The sequence below is a fragment of the Mya arenaria genome, chromosome 3, assembly GCF_026914265.1.
Source record: "Mya arenaria isolate MELC-2E11 chromosome 3, ASM2691426v1".
NCBI lineage: Eukaryota > Metazoa > Mollusca > Bivalvia > Myida > Myidae > Mya > Mya arenaria.
The window spans coordinates 41043888-41062627 of NC_069124.1; the positions used below are offsets into that span (position 1 = coordinate 41043888).

Consider the following 18740-nt stretch of genomic DNA (forward strand, 5'->3'; position numbering starts at 1 on the left):
TTCACAGACTATTGGTGAATTTATAGGACAATTTCTCTTCTGTGAAAAGTCGGAAAACTTTCAAATTAGAAGTCGTTACAATGCAATTAATTGTCTGTTTTTTTTCTATTTCTACTTCAGAAAGAATGTGAAATTAAGATCATGTCAAGTTATTTCTCAAAATTGACACGATTTCTACAATGTTATTATCGGATATGAGCTACATGTATTTCTTATGACGTTTCAAACCTTTTAACCCATGGCTAATGCAATAAAAGTTAGTTCTGCATGACAGAAGAAAAATGTAATCAAAATTGTAGCTTTTTATGTAATCCCATGTGACTACTAATTTCTATCAAACACGTAACATAAATCATTAGTTTTTATTTCTAAGATGTCAAACTTCTAGTTTTTCATTAAAAAATAAACATCTTTTTTAATAGAAGTTTCTTCTCTTCAATATTTTTTAAGTAAAGTTACCAGACATGGAATTGTGTCAATTTAAATTCAGTAAGATTTTAGTTTGCTAGTAAACAGGCAAAATTTAATTATAATTACTATGTCTGGAAGAAATATACAAGACTTTTTAATGACTATTATTGTATTTTATTCAGGAAAAGACATAGACTAATGACAAAAAATTATCAGTCTCTAAAATTGACAGTAATATAGAAGAAAACAATTAATTACATGCTGCAGTCAAAGGTTAAAATCTGATTAAATTACCTATAAAGTATTTAAATTCATGTTCTAAAGTTTTTACGATATATTTTCAGCCCTGGGGGTTCATGCAGACAGATAACAGCTAGACTGACCAGCATTAAAGGACCCAAAGACAGCTAAAGGCCCCAAGGAAAAATTAGGGGAAAGGAAGGCAAGTGATCAGAAGGTCTGATCAGTGCACTGTACAGTTTTAGGTGTGAAGTGGACTTGCTGGCTACTAGAAGAAGATATTGGGGAAAAAGAGAACAGAGCAGAAAATCACTGAAGTGGAGAAAATTGCTTGTATTGTTATCTGTGATAAGACCAAGAAGTGTCATAATTACAGAAGCACTTCATTAATGAGGTTGTATTTTTGTTAAATTGGAGTTTTGGAAATTACATTGGCTGCTAAATTTCCTGAATTAAATGAACGTGCATTATTAGTATGGAAAAATCGTTGGACTGTAACTTGTGAATGGGTAAAAGAGATGGATAAATAACCAGATGAATTACTCTGCTTGTATCATTCAGAAGAGTGAATAGTCAATAGAGTTTAACAAGTGGGGTTATAAGTGTGCTGCTATTGGAGTATTTAAGAGAGACTGATGTTATTTGAATTGGGTATTTGAGTGAAAGCGGAATATTCAAACTTGAGTGCACATAGCATTGGATTAAATCTACTGCTGCAGAAAATAGAGAATATTGATAGAATAAGTTTTCGCAAAAGTGGATTTAGCTTTTCTGTAACTTCATTGAGTAAATATGATAGATAAAGGAAAATAATTGATTAAATTAATAGTTGAAAAAGCTACTTAGAACATGTGATGTTTGAACACTGTTGGAGTATGGTTTTGAACTGAAGAATATAGAAAGTGTTCTTTGGAATTGGAGTGAAAAATTATGATGATTAGCAGATTGTTTTAAAAAAATTGAGAAGGAAAAATAAATGATGGCGAATATGAAGTTGCTGTTTGTGATAACCGTTATTTCGTGCTGGATATCGACATTTGCTCAAGACGTGGTATACTACATTGACGAAGAATTACCGAATTCGACCTTCATCGGAAATGTAATGAACGATTCAAACTTGTTTTCGGCAATAGGAGGTGCTGATTCTGCAACTTTGATCTTTTCGACAACAGACAATGAATATGCTCATTATTTTCGAGTGAATGAAAGGACTAGTGATCTTTATACAAACGGTAATATCGACAGGGAAGTTATTTGTGAATTTTCAGAATCGTGCATGCTGAATATTCAAATATTTGCGAAATCAACTCTAGGCAGTTTTTTTCATATTTTGAAAATTAACATTTTTGTCAAAGACATCAACGACCACTCGCCAGTGTTTTCCAATCCTACTCTGAGAATGACGATTTCAGAATCAGTGGTTGTTGGAACTTCGTTTGCAATAAACGGGGCACGGGACAGGGACACATCTACAGATTTTTCACTCAAACACTATTATCTCGAATCGGGAATGGAGTCTGGCAACTTGCCGTTTTCAATACAGTTTGTGAAACATCTTGACGGAAGTTCCACTGTCAGACTTTTTGTCACAGAAGCTTTGGACCGAGAAATTCAGGACTCCTATATTTTTGAAATCATCGCTGCTGATGGTGATCAGCCTTCAAGAAAAGGGAAGTTACTGGTGACCGTTGAAGTTTCCGATGTCAATGATAATACACCAACTTTTAACACTACTTCATATAACTGTACAGTGTCTGAAGAGACAGAAATAAACTCTGTCATTATCAAACTCAACGCAACAGATCCCGATTTTGAAGAAAATGGACTGGTCAAGTACAGGTTTAGTACCCATCAATCTGCAGACATATTCACACATTTCCAAATCAGTGAAAACACAGGCGATATCATATTGAAGCAGAAAGTTGTATACTCACCAGGAAAAATGTACAACATTATAGTCGAAGCTTTCGACAATCCTGCAAATGGACAATCTCTTTCTACACAGACTCTAGTCCGAGTTATTGTGGAAAACAGTGGTAATAACGCCCCATTAATCAAAGTATCAAAGACGAGCAACGAAGTTGCAGAGAACGCAAACATCGGGAAAGTCGTGGCATACGTCGAGGTTCAGGACCACGATTTTGGGAAGGAAGGAATGGCAAGCTGCATCATACAGGCCATCGATTTTGACATGCAGAGAATCGATATGAATCGGTGGGTTTAACATAAATCCATTATTTGAAAATATTTAAGAACAAAACACAATACAGATTGAAGAGACTATATTTCATATTTAATAGTTGGTCAACAATTTGCTTTTCTTTCTTACTAAATTCTTACTTAAGTTTTCACATTTCGTAATTAAGAACTATTTTAAATAAATATGAATTTCATAATGATAATAATTCTTAATAGCAAATGCCAATACATTTCTGATTAGGTTAATAAAGATTGTTTATTTAACTTCTTTGAAATATAGTACTAGTTGAACAAATTGAGTCATTTTCATAATCATAACAGTTAGATTACATTCTTTCATATAACTATTTTTAAAAGTTGAAAAGATCATGTCTAAAGTGCTTTAAGTATGAAATTATTTCATTGAAGTCAATGAAATGTGCATTCAACTGTTTTATTGAACTCCCATGATAAAATCTGCAAATTACACCTAACTCTTGCAACTTATACTTTGCATTATGACCACAGTAATTGTATAAATAGGACTGCAACAGAGTTTTGTTAGTTCTGTCGCATAAATATTTGATTTTCTAATCCACTTACACCTAACTTTTCCATTGGTGTCAATGAAAATTAAGACTGCACTTCTGGTAGACTGAAATCCAGGATGCCCCTATGGGACTGGCTAGGCACATCTGTAAGAAAGTGTTAGTTTTCACTGGTATTTCCTTAGTTTCAGATGAATAATTTAACAGCACGGAAAATGCTGAATCATCTACATAGATTTTTTACTTTTTTGTTGGATTTTCCAAAAAACACCCCCAAAAAACCTTAAAAACATCATACGATACCCTGTGATAGTTAAATGGTCACATTTTTGGAGACTTTTATAAAGATTATACCTCAGTGTTCAATTGTTCAATAAATTCTTAATAACGATTAAGAAATCAGGAAAATATCAATTACTTATATGAAAGTCAAATATCAGATTTTTTATCTGAAAGTTTTTCTTTTGTATATTTGCTTTGGATTATAGAAAGGAAGAAATGTCTGTATTTGTATGTCGCTAGGACATTCTGCATGTTATGCGCCGGTTATGAAATCAAAGCGGCTTATATACAACATACCCCTGTTATACAGTACCTGCCAAATATTATACTTTTTTTGCAATATCACTTTTCCAAATGATAATACATACATGATGTGTATGCCTGTATCACTAAGGTACGCCTCTTGTGTGAGAATAAATTAAAATGATGTTCTGTATTTTTCCAGGTACAAGGTATTTGTCAGCCAGCAGCTTGACTATGAGCGTACGAGGTCACAGGAAGTGACGATCCATTGCCAAGACAACGGAGATCGACCCCTATCGGCTTCAACAACATTTGTCATTAACATTCTCGACTTCAACGACCACTCACCGATTTTCAGCGAGGACTTTTACACTGCCAATGTGCGTGAAGACACGACTCAAGGAAGACTGATCTTCGAGGTCAGCGCGAGTGACGCTGACACAGGGAATAATTCCCTGATTGATTTTCTGGTGGAAAAGAAGTTTCAGCACTTGTTTTACTTTGAGAAGTCAGCTATTAAAGAAAATGCGGCTTATTTGAAACTTGGCGGACCCCTTGATCGGGAGATAAATTCTTCATTTGTGTTTTCAATTTATGCCAAAGACAATGGTGAAACCAGAAAGACCGGCACGGCCACTGTTAGTTTGACGATCACTGATGTCAATGATGAAAGACCAAACTTCACAAAAACACCATTTGAATTCTATGTTCCCGAAAATCTACCCCCAAATTCCGATGTCAATAGGATAACAGCCATTGATAATGACTTGGGAATTAATGCACAAGTTGAGTTCAAAATGCATCCTGACTACATTGGAAAAGTACCTTTTGTCGTTTTTGCAGACGGAAAAATTAAAACTAACCATGACCTTGATCGGGAGCAAAGAGACAGATACGAGTTTAAGGTCATTGGAACAGACAGGGGTGAACCATCGCTTAGCAACACCGGAAATGTCATCGTCCGAGTAACTGATGCCAACGATAATGTTCCAATTATCAAGTTTCCCAAACTCGGAAATAATACTTTGTTTTTAAGTCAGTCCGTAAAAGCTTGGCAAATTATCTCAAGAGTGAATGCCTCAGATATTGATGAAGTGGGCTCCGGAAATAGTAGACTTACATTTAGCATTGAAGGGAGAAATGACTCAAACCTATTCCAAATAAATCCAAATACTGGTGAAATTCAGGTCACAGGGACTTTGCTAGGCAGTGACATCGGTAAAATATTTATGCTCGAGCTGTATGTGACAGATAACGGTAAACCTACAAAACTTGGAGCCGAGACGGTGCTTTACATTAAAGTTAGGTCAGAAAATGCAACCAACGCGGCTGCGTCAACCGACATTCTAAGCAATAAAAATATCCTCATAGCAGTTATTGTGAGTGTTGTGACTGTCGTAGTGTCATTCGGAATTGTGGCAGTTATATGTGTTATAAGGAAAATTGATCGTGAACGTAAATTGGAACAACAGATAAAAAATAACAACCAAATGACAGTGGACCCAGATATTAACAGTAAACAAGTGTTTGATGGAAGCATAACAGTGTTTTCTCTCCCATCGGAAGACAGTCTACTCGAGAAAAAGAAAAAAGAAGTCAGCTTCTCCCTTGAGGACGACGTTTTTTCCGATGATGATTTAATTCAGAAAAATGGTATTGACCACAATCATCGACATTTTAAAGTGAGTAGTAGTGTTGTGGTATTAGTCCCGTATAAAAGTTCAAGTGTATGTATTAATTTGAGTAATATGATATAGCGGGAAAAGTTAATTTATTGCCCAATATTGTGTCATGATATTGCTACATAAGTGCTTTTTTAATTAATTGAACATTTTATGGTAAAAAATAACATCTTATTTTCGTTACAAAAATTTATGAACGTGACAAGTAACAATGGCTTGTATTGTTAATGAGTGAACTCTTGTCGTCATATGGGCTCCAAATCCTGTAGGTGAACCAAATATTTATAAATGTATATGTCAATGTACAGTGTGAGTGTAATAAACTTCATTTGATTTCACCCCTGGGCTTGACAGTAATGAAGGATTCAGGGCTGAAACTTTGATTTTATTACTTTATATTGAATAAATTGTACCATACTGAAATTTCAAATTAGGCTTGTTATAAAACCTAATGGCTATGTACAGTCAATTTTGACAGTTAAGTTTGAAGTCTTGGCTCTAATTAAAGTAAACAACATTTAAGTTAAGGCCAATGGGCACGATTACATTTTGATGTACATACATGATCATAACGAAGATGAAATTGACCAGACCATGTCAATGACAAAGCAGTAATGTAGAACAAGCGAAGAAATATTTTAAGGTATCCTTAATGTATAATAATGTGATATTTCCATCCTCAGTGACCCCCATATCATTTAAGTTTAAGCACTTATATTTTACAATGATTGTGAAGAAAGTTATGGTAACATATATATACAAATTCACTCTCATTGGCATGACGTTGCGCGACACTTGGTCTTGTGAGGGGAAATCAGAGCCCCCGGAGAAAACCCACTAGTCGACCACTCACCAAACTGACATGCGCCCAGGCCGGGAATCGAACCCGAGTCGCCTTGATGAGAAGCAAGTGCACTTCTCAACCGGACAATTATATCATTTTGGTTTCAAGGAAAGAGTGTTTAGAGGAAGAATCCACATATAATCTAAAAAATGAGGAAAAATACAAAATTTCATTACTTAAACTGTAATGTATTTCCTATTATTTATTTTATGTTTAATGTATCAGAAAGTGATACCCTTTCAAATGAGCAAAGGCATCAAACTGTCAGAGAACTTTGTCTCAGATCTGAGTTAGTTTTCTAGTCAAAACCCCTTACATCATTAGCCTGTGAGACTCAAGTAATGGCAGAACTTTGCTAAGTTCCCATTCAAAACCAAATTTCTCAATCTACATAGATTTGTTTCTTGTGCGTTTGAATTGCTTTATGTCTTTTCCTAATTAAGTTTATATCCCCCCTCTAATAAGAAAGTTCTTAGTCTACTTCCGCGGATTGAATCGTTGGAAAAAAGTCAAAAAGTGACTTAACTTGATGTAGACTGGTTCCATAAAATTGTGGTTGCACGTGAAATATTGGCAAAATGTTTGTTTAAGGATTGAGTTATTGCAAATTGATAATTAGTTGGCATGCGCACGTGCATATCTAATGCATCGACACTGTTGCTCGTTGGGTATATAATTCTGAGTTACATTGTAAAAATTACATAAAACCTTCCACTGACATCAGAATATAAATAAAAAGGTACTTAACAGTTCAATAAATATGTTGATTGTGTAAAGTGGGGTATGGTTTATATTTGTACCTGAACAAAAATGAGAAGGTAGATATTCCAGGTAATTTAGTGAATCTTTTATCTTCCGGACTTAAAGCTGCACGCTCACAGATTGACAGATTTGACAACTTTTTATAATTTTGTCGCAGAATTAGCTGATTTTTGCAACAGTGCCTTCAGTTAAAGAAGATAAATTACTATAGAACAGGTCTGTATGGGGAAAAAATGCCAAAGATTTCATATAACTTAAAGCGGTAGTAACGCTTTTAGTCATAAAACATAAATTTTCGAAAGTATACATGTAAAGATGGCATCTGATCTTTTGTCAGCAGTCTATATCACTGGTTTCCAGACATTGAATAAAAAATTGGCTCATTTCAAGACAAAAAATAAAGTAATTGACAAAACAGTCAACCTGTGAGCTGAGACTGCAAGTTTAATGATTTTATTAATGATACATGACTTATTTACAAGGGAATATACTCAAGACTTTGTTACATTATGACAACATGGTTAACTAATGTTGAACCAGTCTTGAACCAAATAGAATTGTTACTTTTGTAGTAATTAGTTATTTTTACTATTAATTATTGCAGTTGGCCATTTTGTATCATACTTATTCAAATATTAGTTTAACTCCGTCAATACTGAAATTGATCCTATTAGTTTGATTTGTAAGTTTTTCTTTCGTGAGCACACAAGCAAATTAAGTAATATTTGTACCGCAAGCTTGCAATTACAACAATTGATTTTTTAATCATTATTTTCCGATTCGTTTTCATTTCGAACTATTGTACCAGTCTAACCCCTGCGAAAATGATGGCCAATAACCATGGACTACCATGGACTACCATGGTAGTTCATGGTCATATGACCATGGACTACCATGGACTACCATGTTACGTCAAATGGCCGCCCCACGGTATCACACCATGGTAGACCATGGTATTATACCATGGTAGACCATGGTCTACCATGGTTTGATACCATGGTAGACCATGGTAGCACACCATGGTAGACCATGGTAGCACACCATGGTAGACCATGGTCATAAACCGTGGGGCGGCCATTTGACGTTACATGGTATACCATGATATATCATGAACTACCATGGTATATGACCATGAACTACCATGGTATATGACCATGAACTACCATGGTAGACCATGAACTACCATGGTAGACCATGGTCACATACCATGGTAGACCATGGTCACATACCATGGTAGACCATGGTCACATAAATAGGATTGACAACAAACTTAACAAAGATCAAAATCAGTGAAATGGAATTGTATTGATTAAAATATGTTTATGGCGTCATCTAGTTTAGCATGCCGAGTACTGTATTCTGTTGATATCCCATTTACATGTATATGAGAAGGAAAAAAAAATGTCTTATTTCTCTGCAATAGCTAACAACTTGTGCCAAACTTTGACAAGAACAAAATTATAGTATATATATATATATATATATATATATATATATATATATATATATATATATATTTAGTATGATATAGGCCTCAAACTGTCCATTATGTAAAATATTGGAGCGTCTTCAATATAGTTCTTAAACTGAAACTGTTACATTTCAAGAACTTGAATTGTTCCTGCACACTTAAAGAGTAGTAAAAGTACAGTTCTTAAAACAGTTCAAGAACAATTCATGCACATTTCTTAAATAGTAGTAAAAGTACAGTTCTTGAACAGTTCAAGAACAATTCATGCACATTTCTTAAAATGTTCTTATCATTTTTCTAGTGGTTCTTGTACACGTTAAGAATAGATCAAGTACGGATCTAGAAATGTTCTTGCATGGATTAAAATCTTGAAATCTACCCAGTACATTCCTGACTAGATGTGATAACAATTGTTAAACGATAACGTTTTAGGAACAAATCTTGAACAATTGTTACATTATAACTTTCTTGTTTAAAATGTCAACCACTATTATGAAAGAAATAGTCAACAAGAAAATTGAAAACACTTTCTTATAAGCTCCAGTTTTAGGTAACCAATTTCAATTCTTCATGAAAAGTAGATTACTTTTCTTAACTGCTTCTGTTTTACCACAATGAACATTTTTTTCATTTATGATTATGTATTAAAGTTACAAGTATTGCTCACATTTTACTGCGCTTATGCTGTATGAACGCAGTAGGGTAAGAAAGCAAATGACCCAAGATGCTCTAACATGCTTTATGAAATTTGCTCACATGCCCTACTGCGCTCTTACAGCATAGACGCAAGTAAAACTGTTATCTCTCCTTAATTATATCATTATATTTTTCAAACATGTACTTTTAACCAATGTGCATAAAAACATGGATAAAAAATTCAAACTAACACAGTTGATAAAGTTATTGTATTTAAGAAACAAAAAGTATGCACCTGTACATTAATGGTTCTTAAAGGTAATTCTGGAGTTTAAATGCATAGTTATTAATGACTTAATTTTTTGCATCAGCGCGCCAAACTCAGTTTTGTATTTACTGATAAAAGTTAGTCATACAGTTGTTATTTTGATTCTAGAACGACAGCGTATTAATTGATTCGCATTTATCATTTTCCATGTATCGAGCTTCTTTAGTCCAGCAAATTACGTCAGTGACGTCAAGCGTTTGATGAGAATAACATGAACTATTCATGAATGACAATTTTGACAAATCATGTTCATGAACTCCCACTAAGTTCATGAACTCCTGCTTAGTAAATGAACTTGACAGTTCATGAACATTATTTTTCCAAAATGTCATTCATGAACTAAATTCATGAATAGTTAATGTCATTCGACACAAGGTGATAATTTCATCATTACTACACATCCATTTATAACAGTTTTAATTTCTTATGACGCATATAAACACAATTAGTAAGAAACCATTGAATTGCTCATTTCAGTCCTTGACATTTACATCTAGTCTCTGTACCCAGGTCCCTTTTCCTTATACACTTGATGATGAAACGCATCTGCGAAAAGATTTTTTGCAGTCATTCTTTGCATGATTGTTTTTGTTGAAGTGGTCTTTTCTTAACTCTGGAAGCCTTTCGTTGTCTAAGACTTTGACATCCATCTTCCAACCTGAAAAATATTTCTTTTATTTATTTGTACTGCCAACATTTTCAAATAACTAACGGCCAGTTGGTTATCAAATCAGTGCGAATTAAGATTTCAATGTTGCAGGTATATAAATTAATGATAGCTTATTTAATTCTTTCGAACCAAAGAACTCAAATTTATTGAGTCTGATTTTTTTTAAAGATTCTCATTAGTGTTTGTCTGTTACATATAAAATCCACTCCACACATCCAACCATATTGTTTTCAAAACCAGAATGAAAATCTTACCATTTGCTTTAAAAAATAGTCTACTCACTGATGGATTTGACAATTTACGGCTTTGAATGTTTTTCTCCTTCACTGGTTGATTCGTTTGAGGACTGATGATTTATTTGTTAGCTCCTTTGGGTTGGCTAAAATAGACGAAACAACATTTCAGACACTTAACCATAATTTGCTTGCATAGTGGTTATTTAAAAGGTCAAGGGTTGGTAGCGATGCAAAAGTCCATTGAAGGACCAAAATTTAAAAATGTTAAAAAAATCAATTTCTTCTTAGTTTTGAGGTTCAATATTTAACAAGCATGATTCATACCCATTTATCCATTGCAACATGAGAAGCTGTAATTAGGATTTGAGCATATTTTATGATATAAGATTTTATCAGATTTCAAATCAAAAAGCTATATTGTCTTTAAACATAAAGAGTATATTTGTGACTGAGTCGAAGTTATTGAAACTGTCCAATCAACAATGTCTTTGTTTTGATTGCAGCTATATTTAAAAAGATATTAACATATTTGTAACCCGGAAATGATCTCTCATCCACTACTTTTCATTATTAACCTAAAGAACTTTTATTTTTTATTTGACAAGATATAATAACGAACTCACAACATTGTTAAATAGGTAGTCTGGAGCATTTTGACATGAAAACAAAGTGATAATGTCAACAGACTTTTTAGAGTAAATGTGAAAGTTTTTTTATAAAAAATATTAATATTCTATTGTAAAATTTGTTAACTCCCTACTAACATGTGACGTCGCCAAAAATATATGTTTCACTCCCCTAAAAGATCGTTCCTCAAAACAATAAAAACTTTTTTAACGGTTTTAGTTTTTGACCTTCCCCACCCACTTTTGCATCGCTGCCGGCCCATTACAATTGATCCTTTTTCTCGACAAAAATAGCTTACCAACGTTAAGAAACAAATTTAAAAGCTGCTTTAATATATATATAAATTAAGTATTAGCTGAACGCTAGCCAAAAACAAGCATTTAACTGTGTTTCTACACAAACGTATTTCGTATGTTTGTCGCGAAAATGTATTACAACAAAACATATTTGCTCATTACTTCAAAATGTTGCTATGTTATTTTAAACAATAATATTAGCGTAAAAGATCGTTATAAACGTTACTGAATTATACTCCTTACATCGCTTGAACTTACCTTAAATAAACGAAACAAGACATATCAGTTTATTTGGCGCATTATTTCGACAAAAATGGCGGGTGTACGAAACTATCTCCGCCAGTGAAGAGCGTTTCGTCTTAAATGCGTAACCGTTAGAATATAGTTATATAGCTACGTTAGAATATGGCTATAGTAATTTGTAAATATTATATTTAACCGGTTTAACAACTAATTAACCAGTGTTGACCACAGGTGCTCGTCACATTGCCTGGATACAGTAATTTTATATAAAATAAAAAAATAATTTTTTTTTTTTTTTTTTTTTTTGACAAGATAGTGAATATATGTCATTTTAAAAAATATTCCACATTTTTCATGAAAAAAAGTTACTAATAACTTGACAAAATCTTGACAAAAAATAAATAAATAAATCTATTAAAAAAAAATATATATATAAAAAATATAAATTACTGTATCCAGGCAAGGTGACCAGCAATCCATGGCACCTTACATGATACATATGATATATGTGGTGCTTTAATTAAAATAAATTTAATTTTAATGTTCATGTAATTTTGATATGGAATTTTCTTTACGTTTGTTATTTTTTATTTATAATCTTTGGGTTATAACTGGGCCAAATGTGTTACACTAAATGCACCAGCCAGTTGTAACCACAGCTACCTCAACTTCCTGCCTGTTGCTGATGCAACTACTTGTTTTTGTACAAGTTTCCTTTCAAAGACATATGCAGAACATTTTAAGAACTTGCCATGTTCATAAGCTGTTCCTATGATGTGCCAAATTGTTTAAAAAGAACATTTCAAGAACATATTAAGAACATAAAAGTTCATAAACTATTCTTTAAATGTGCCAACTTGTCTTTATGAACAGTTCAAGAACATTTTAAGTGCAAACACTATTCATGAACTGTTCTTATATTGTACTTAAGACTTTAATATAGAACAGTATTAGAACAACAATAGTCTTTAAAAAATTCAAGAACTGTTCTTAAAAAGTATTCTTGAACTGTTCAAGTACAACTGTTCTTAAAAGTGATCAGTTACTGTTCTAGTACAGTTTTGCATAGTTCTTGAACAGTAATTAAACACAAGAACATCATTTCACAGAGGAATGGAGCATAGATGCTCATTAATGAGCAAATGCTCTATTTCCCACAAATTGTTTTCAAAGGTTTTCAAATTTGGCATTCTTCCTTTCCAATAGATATTCTTCCTTTCCATCAGATGCTTTCGTTGTGGATGAGTCTAAAATTAGCAGAACAGCTGGTAAAGGGTTAATACTGAAACACAACTTCTGTTGTTGACAAGTTGTGTGTTTACTAAATATCAGTAAAGAATAAGACCACATTTATTAAGTTGCTATTTCTGTTATTTACCAAAATCAACAAATCATTTTTAGACTTATCCAAAGTAAATAATCAGATAAAAAAGGATGATGGTAGACTATGGTAAACTGTCACAGTGGCTGACCATGGTCAACCTTGGTGTACCATGGTAGACCATGGTTGAAATGGTGACTCTCGGAGTAAAACTTTTGTACCATGGTCTACTGTGGGGTTTTTCACGGTACTTGATGGTTGACCTTCAAAAACCATGGTATACCATGGTGATCTTTTTTTGTACCATGGTAGACCATGGTCGACCATGGTCAAACCATGGTATACCATGGTGATATTTTTTTGTACCATGGTAGACCATGGTCGACCACGGTCGACCATGGTAGACCATGGTCGACCATGGTCAACCGTGGTCCAGGCAATGATTTTCCCACGGTACTTGATGGTTAACCATGATAAAACATGGTTGACCGTCAAAAACTGTCAAAAACCGTGGGGACCATGGTCGACCATGGTCATTATTTCGCCGGGGAATTGTCCAAGTTGATGTTCATTGTTGTTTTTTGTGGTTGTTTTTCAGAAGCTATCAATTTGAAATACATAAAATAATCTTTACAAAATATACCATTTCATGTTATTATTTATTTTTGTTGTTTATAACCTTTTACAAGTTTACAATAAAATTATCATTTTTTTGTTGCAATCAGTGCAAATCTAAATTTATCATCAAGCTTAGAACAAAAAATGGTAAAATCAAGATTCAAACTCAATATAGTGAGAGTGGTCTAGTGGTATAGGTGTCTGCCTCTCATCAAAGGTAAATGTGGGGGTCGATCCCCAACATGGGTTACTTTGTCATGATGGCCTCTCAAAAACGGCAGTCCAGTACTGGTTTCTGCCCATTGGAAACAGACACAAGAGTGATTCACTTGGCTTTCAACAAAGATAAATATAAGTATAGTATACTAACTCATTTCAGTTAAATATTAAGTGTGTGTTGCGATTAACTTGAAAGTGAGCTCAATTAGATATCATGACTTATCCAAAATATCATTATCATATCATACAATACAAGCATTGATAAGACGTCCCCTATTGTCTGAAAGTCATTGCTGCATTTCTCTGACTCAGAATGAGTTTATCAAGATGTTATTACGGTAATTAGTTGTTCAATATTACTTCTGTTAGTAATAGTAACGGGTATTAGAATTCTGACCCTATTGATAGTCCTATTTTTACAAGGATTCCTGGTTTGATTGGAAATGCAGCAAAAATGTGTCCGTTTGTTAGGTCCATTTACATTGGCACTCATGTCTGTTGTTCCAGGATATAATCATGATATAACAAGAGTTATACATTACATGGGGTCTGCAATTATACTATAACATTTCATGCATTACTCCGGCTACCAATTTTCCCATTTGCTTAGTTAGAAACTCTGGATTGTTTAAAGGGAAATATCATGATGTTGAAAAAAATTATGAACCGGTTAGCTGCATTTTTCCATTATCTGACTTTCACATTTGAGACTTGTATCCATGAGTAGTTAAAATTTTGGTCCAGATTTTATCCACAAGTCATTCACATGACAAAGTTACAAGTGGCTACATGTATATTAAATTAAGTGTTTGATTTTGAAATAAGTATAACATTCACAAAGAAATTTCATTGGGGCCTAATGGGAAGCACTTTGCAATTTTGAACATGAAACTTGTGAGACTAACAGTAAAAACTTTGACATTGGGTCGATTGTTATGAACTTATATTGTTAAATTTAACAATTTGATTAACAACGTCTTTGTTAACTTTTATATGTGAACAATTTGATGATGTGCTTATACATTTAAACACGGAGAGCTGAAACACTAGTTGTCTATAATCTTGCTAGAAAACCTGCAGATTACAATTAAGTGTATACATTAAACTTCAAGATCAATTAAGAGATTGGAAATATAACAACTATTACATTTACAACATTGTTATAAACATTAACAACATTCTGAACTATCGGCCCATTGTATACGCTGTTTTCATTTTTTATAAAAAAACAACAACAATTTTAGTGATATTTCCCTTTAATACCTGCATGGATGTTAGCACCACAAGGGGTGGTCAGAAGTGTTTCCAGTGGTGCATGATTATAATGAGAGCTGATATTATGTAACGGCCCATTGCTATAGGTGTTCCAAAGGTGGCTAATTTATTGACATCTGTATAATTGTTTTGAGGCTTGGTGCTAAATTTGATGGGTTTTGCAGAAAATTGGTACAAGTTTAAAATAGTGGTTGCAGTAATTCACGGCCATAGGCTTGCCAATTTTGAGTAAGATAGCTAATATATTATTGGATTACATCGCTATTAAATAGCTTTGAAGTTATCATTTGATACCATCTGTTTGTAAAATATTTGAACATAAATCCTCCACTTTAAAAGAAACATTTGCAATTTCAGTTAAAAGTATATTTTAGACAATAATAAATAAGTTTAATGGTAAATACATTCACATTTTGGAAATTAAAATGTACTTCATCTGCATGAGTGTTAATCATTAAAGGGAAGTCATATTAAGTGCTAATATTTACATTTCCAATTACAAGTCGATGCAAATACATATAGAAATTAATATTTTCATAATCAAAGCAGATAGCGTCATTCTTTACAAATCTCGATTGAAAAGCTATAGATTCAAATTTCTCTTGACTCAGGTTAGAAAAACATTGCTAATTCCCTACATATGGTTCCAATATGAAAAATATAATCTTTCCATATCGCACATACATGTACCTTAATAGAACACTGATTCTGAAAAATAGAAGGCTTTTCTTTGAGAATATCTTGAGAAATTTATGGCTATGTAAACAAACAAGAAAATGATTAATTTTAGCCAAGATATGACTTTGTGCCTGAGCCAATCTGCTATAAATATGTCAAAATGTACACTTATATGTTGGATAAATTCAGGAAAAAGCAACATTTTGGCAGAAAATTTGATTAAATTCTACAAAGGAAATGTCAGTTTGGTTGATACTGCATGAAATGGATTAGTTTCCTTTTGAATTTTTAACCAACAATAATTCCTTATCTGGAAAATGTCTGTAGCTGTTTGAGAAATGAAGGCAATTTAATTAGTTTTTTTCCAATTTTCTGCCGCAAGATTTTGGACGTTTTCAAAAGTAACAGTGATTGTCTTTAATCAAACGATAAAATTTGTTTAAGACAGAGGTCTTCGGTGAGGGGGTGGGGGGTAGCACATATCATTTATTATTGTGTTTGAAATCTACTTATTTAATCATTTTTTTTATTTCCATTGTAATAATCATCAAAGACTGAACTTGGAGAAAGTTAAATCATCAAGTTTAAAAAAGATAAAAGAAAATTTGACTTGAACCGAAAAATTATAACAACCGTATAATTCTCATATTGAAACTTAATTAGGGGCAATTAAATTCATCGGTCCATAGATTTCCAACTATTTGGAATGAAAGGAAACATACAGAACGAGCCATTATCACGTTTATTTTAATTGTTCACTTGTGTTCTTCATTGTATATAAATTGACATAAATAAAAATGGATCACATAATTTTGAAAGGGGTTTAATTTCCATCAATACCCCGTTATGTATTGTAATCGGGCGTAGAAAAATTAAACTCTCAATTCGACTCAATCATGCTTTAGTCTTTTTTGAAAAATTTGAAAAGATTTGGGGCAAAAAGATTTGTATGAAAAGCAAATAAATTATTCTGATATGGCGCTAAATAATTATAGGCTTTCATGAAAAAGGCGGTTCAAAGTTTAACTGGTAAATGAACAATGAAATTAGAGCTGTTCTCTATTTCAAAAATAAATAAAAAGTTCAATTTCAGCATGTTTACAAATTTAATGCCCTATTCAAGAATCATGAATACAGAAATGATTGATAATGCTATAGAATTAATATTAGAAAATCTATTGAAGTTGTGTTTTTAAAGTCCCCCACATGATAGAATATACTGATGAAAAAAAGTTTTTATTTACGAATTTAAATTATTTATTTTGATACGTATTATAAATCAAAAAGATAAAAGGGTTGGAATCAAATAGTGTTGAAAGCCAATATTTGCCCATTTGGAGACGTAATACAGCGGACAATTACCAGCAGTTTTGGCAGCATGTCTGCAGTTGTGCCTGCACTGCGTATTTTAAAATGCAAGTTCAGCTCATCTGTTTTTCAAGGAAGTAAATGTTGAGGTATTGTGATAGCCATGCCTATGTAAAAAGACAGACAGACAGATGGCGACGGACGACGGACAATCACCCTATCACAATAGCTCACCCTGAGCACTTTGTGATCTGGTGAACTAAAAACAACTCACTGTCTCTTTCAGAAAATATTTATTGCAAAGCATTTGACTTTCCACTGATGCATCAAAGCTGAACCTTAAATCAGAGCAATCACAATTGTCAGCATCATCACCTCAAACCTTGTTAAACGTTAAGAAACGTTCAAGGTATGGAACGAAATTGTATAACAAGGCCCATAACTCCAGCTTTAAAAAGTGTCAAGTTGTGCCCCTTGTTCGACTTTCAAAAAAAGGATACGCATTGGCGCTCATTCTTCGACACTCTTGCATAATAATATTGACGCTGAAAAAAAGAGCATAGAATTACAAGTATGAGCATTAGATACCTTTTTTTCATATTGTATATCAGCAAGATTTCAGTTCCCATCATTGTTTATAAAGCATGAGAAAATGTGGCTTAGCGTATAATGTTTCCATAATAAGGTAACTATTAATCATTGTTTAAAATCAACATGATCATGTTGAGAGTTGTAAGCGTGTGATACTTTAAATGTTTAATTTTTGTATTATGTTACAACTTATTAAAAAATATTTGTCATATTACTGGTAATGACTAATATTAACATCATTTGCATTAAATCTCAATAGGAAAATAAACAAATTTGGCTGGGAACTAAAACCTAGAGGATCAGATGAAATGGGGTTTTTTACTTAATGTTTAACCCTGATTTTACCTGTTATATAAATTATTCTCTTTTACACACAAACCTCAGACTTTATAATGCAAATTTAATGAAGTCTTCTAATTACAATCGTATTAGCGCTATCCCGCAATAAAGACTCTGAATTTTAGCATTTCTTCATTTTCCCACAATTAAAATTGCAACAGAGTTGACTCAAAGGACAACTAGATTAGAACATGTCGAAAGCCATAGTAGGTGGTAATTAGGTGTTATTTTGATGTAGATTTTATTCCTAATTGAACATAAGTAGTTTTTGATTCCAACTGGATTACTAAATGCCTTTCTTATTTTGATTTATGATGGGATAGAAAAAAATAATAAAGTATGAATAGTTCTAAATAAGCTAAATGGCTCTAAATCTCAAAGATGTATTTATGTACAGATCTAAAATAATGCATTAATTTCATACATGTTCTGAACATTTTACTTATTTGATATTTGCATTTTTATAAAAAAAATTTTATAGTAATATTAGCCCTGGCACATGTTTACGTTTTGGCGTATTTCATTTTAATTATAGAATACATGTTTTTCATATTATATATTTTTTGAACAATTCAAAACTTAGTCACTATGATTTTTATGACACACTAAAGCGTCTTTAGATTGCTTCAGTATACATAAATTGAAAAAGAGTTGTGACGTCTGAGTATACATATATGTAAATATCTGTTGAATA

General features: G+C 32.7%; 1 protein-coding gene and 1 long non-coding RNA gene across 4 annotated transcripts in view; one reads left to right on the forward strand and one right to left on the reverse strand.

Annotated features, from left to right (window-relative positions):
• The window catches only part of LOC128227183 (protocadherin beta-18-like), a 46108-nt gene that overhangs the window by 19249 nt on the left and 8119 nt on the right, over nt 1-18740 (forward strand). For all 3 annotated transcript variants that reach the window (XM_052937460.1, XM_052937461.1, XM_052937458.1), the window contains exons 2-3: nt 756-2865; nt 4105-5584. In XM_052937460.1, the coding sequence (XP_052793420.1) occupies nt 1628-2865; nt 4105-5584 (2718 nt within the window). In that variant the 5' untranslated portion in view covers nt 756-1627. The remainder of the gene's footprint in view (nt 1-755; nt 2866-4104; nt 5585-18740) is intronic.
• On the reverse strand, nt 10026-11802 carry LOC128227184 (uncharacterized). The gene is made up of 3 exons (XR_008259774.1): nt 11713-11802; nt 10578-10674; nt 10026-10283 (listed from the first exon to the last, which is right to left on the reverse strand). It is a non-coding gene; the product is annotated as an uncharacterized LOC128227184 (long non-coding RNA).